The sequence below is a fragment of the Monoraphidium neglectum genome (assembly GCF_000611645.1).
Source record: "Monoraphidium neglectum strain SAG 48.87 unplaced genomic scaffold scaffold00210, whole genome shotgun sequence".
Taxonomy (NCBI): Eukaryota; Viridiplantae; Chlorophyta; class Chlorophyceae; order Sphaeropleales; family Selenastraceae; genus Monoraphidium; species Monoraphidium neglectum.
This window is the reverse complement of record NW_014013418.1, coordinates 1-2,301: the sequence shown is the minus strand read 5'-3', so window position 1 is coordinate 2,301 and position 2,301 is coordinate 1. Positions and strand designations below refer to the sequence as shown.

Genomic DNA, 2,301 nt, shown 5'->3' with positions numbered 1-2,301 from the left:
TGTGTGTGTGTGTGTGTGTGCGCGCGCGCGGTTGAGGGGGGGAGCCTGCACGGGCGCTGCAGATCAGCGCCGCGTGGGCTGTCAGTGTTGTCGTGGGTGTGGTGCTTTGCTGGCTCTTGCACTTGGGCCTCACATCATGACACCTCGGCCTGTTGTCTGGCACTTCTCTCCCTCCTGGGTCTCCTGGTGATGCCCTCAAAGATGGCCTGGATTGGCGCTGCGCGCGAGGGGGTCTAGCATGGTGCGGACGAAGCACCCCTCAAGACACCATGCACCCAACCACGCCCTCTGTCATCACTGGTACCCTTCCTTGCTTGGCGCATTTGTGGGCACCTTTTGAAACCTGCAGGAGGGGTACTCCCACCTTCCCAACAAAACAAGGGCGTTCTTTGCCATGGCTGCTGAGAAGTACGACGCCGACTGGGTGCGTGGGTACAGCCTCAAGTTGAGGGTCTGTAAATGCGTGTTGCGGCTCAGCAGCAGGCCGAGCAGGCTGGGGAGTGTGTCCCCGCTTGCGCCCTCCATCCGCATTGCAACCGCTTCCCGTTGGTGCAGCTGCCAGCCCACGCCTGAATGGTGCATTCGCATCCACGTGCTTGTCAAATCGACACGCATACACAAAATTGAGCAATAGGCAACACGCATGACGCACGCGTCCGCAAGTCTTGCTGCACAGGGCGAACTGCCTCACGCGCATTTTTGGTGCGCCCCTGCTCCCTCGCACCATCCCAGGTGGTCAAGGTGGATGATGACGTGTACCTCTCAGTGGAGCGCCTGCTGCTGGTAGGAAAAGTCAAAACGTTTCCGAGCATTGGAGGAAGGTCTGGATCTCATTTGAATCCTTTTTCATGGCCGCTTTTAGGAGTGTTTGAGGGAGTCACCACAAACCAAACATTCGCGCTGCTCAGTCTGCCGCACGCCACCCCGCATGCAACCCTCCCGCACAGTCGCACTTATGTTTGCTTACATGCACTCTAGCCTTCCAGCCTGATTTTTGCACGCAGGGGGGCTGCGAGCTGCGCATTAGAAACCCTGATCAGGCGCCCAAGATGGAAGCTGACAACAATGTTCATTTCCCCGTCTCCTCTTGCTCCCTCGCTTTTGGTTGTTGCCGATGCCTCCCATGCGCAGGCAATGAAGCAGTGGGATCGCATGGAGGCGGGCTACGTCGGCTGCCTGAAGAATGGCGCGGTGTGGACGGAGCCGGGTGCGCAAGCGGCCGCTACGTGCCGCCGCTGCCTGCGGGCGGCGGTGCAAGCAGTTGATCGTTTCTAGAACCCTGGAAAGGAAGGGTGCAGCGGTTTCAAGCGATAGTTGAAGCAGCGCAGCGCCTGCCCATCAGCAGGGCTGAGAGAAGTGTTCATATCTGTGCAGCAGTAGTCGCTCAATAGGTCAGCAGCCACCAGCAATCATATGCTATCTGGAACTTTGGCCCGATCTCTACCATTCCGCACGCGTCACTGCCACCAGGAACGCGTTGGTACGAGCCCCAGCACCTGCTGCTGGGCAGCAACTACTACCTGCATTCCTACGGGTCCATCTACGCGCTGAGGGGGCGCGCTGTGGAGGACGTCATCGTCCGCAACCTCGACAACCTCAGGCTCCTCGCCAACGAGGTTGGTCGAGCGGGGCACGCGGGCCTCGCGATCTCGCTCCATGCAAGTATTGCCTGACGCTGCCGTGCCCAAGTTCCCTCCTGGTTCCCACTGTTTCTGAATTATCACGTGCAAAAACACAGGACACGATGGTGGGCCTGTGGATGCTGGCCCACGGCGTGAAGCTTTTTGAGGACATGAGGCTCTGCTCCCCCACCTGCACGTGAGCACCCACCAGCTCTCGCCGCCTGCACGCCTGGCCGGCTGCCGGTGTATCGCCAGCAGGGGCCGGGTTCATGAGCGCAAGCCGGCAGCCCGGTGGCGGCAAGCGCGCCTCGATAATACCCCTAGTTGACCCGCGCTGACTCTCTCCTGACACCTGCTGCGTGTGCGCCCCTTTTTGTGCTCAAATTGGGGTCTGCTGATGACTCGACGACAATTCTGATGCTCAGGGAGGCCAGGTGAGGTTGCATGCACTGTCGTCATACTCCGGCTCAGCGCCTCGTAATCTGGCGGGGCAGGCCGAGGCTTGCTGCAGCCGCTTCCTGCATGCAGGATCCTTGGACCCCCCAACTCATCGCGCTCCAGCTGGTTCAGCGGCCCGCTCCAACACACCAGCTACACTCCAACACAGGCCCTGCTTTGGAGTCTGCTTCCTCAAAATGCCCGACTCAAGCCCAAACCCCAAACCCCGCGCCCCCCACCC

At 60.3% G+C, this 2,301-nt stretch overlaps 1 protein-coding gene across 1 annotated transcript; it reads left to right on the top strand.

Moving 5' to 3' along the window:
- Nucleotides 1–394: 394 nt before the first annotated feature.
- MNEG_1961 (hypothetical protein) lies at nucleotides 395–1,822 on the top strand (the record flags this gene model as incomplete). The annotated part of the gene is made up of 5 exons (XM_014049553.1): nucleotides 395–424; nucleotides 733–783; nucleotides 1,132–1,207; nucleotides 1,471–1,616; nucleotides 1,739–1,822. The coding sequence occupies 5 exons, from the start codon at nucleotides 395–397 to the stop codon at nucleotides 1,820–1,822; spliced, it is 387 nt and encodes a 128-aa protein (XP_013905007.1).
- Between the last annotated feature and the right edge of the window lie 479 nt (nucleotides 1,823–2,301).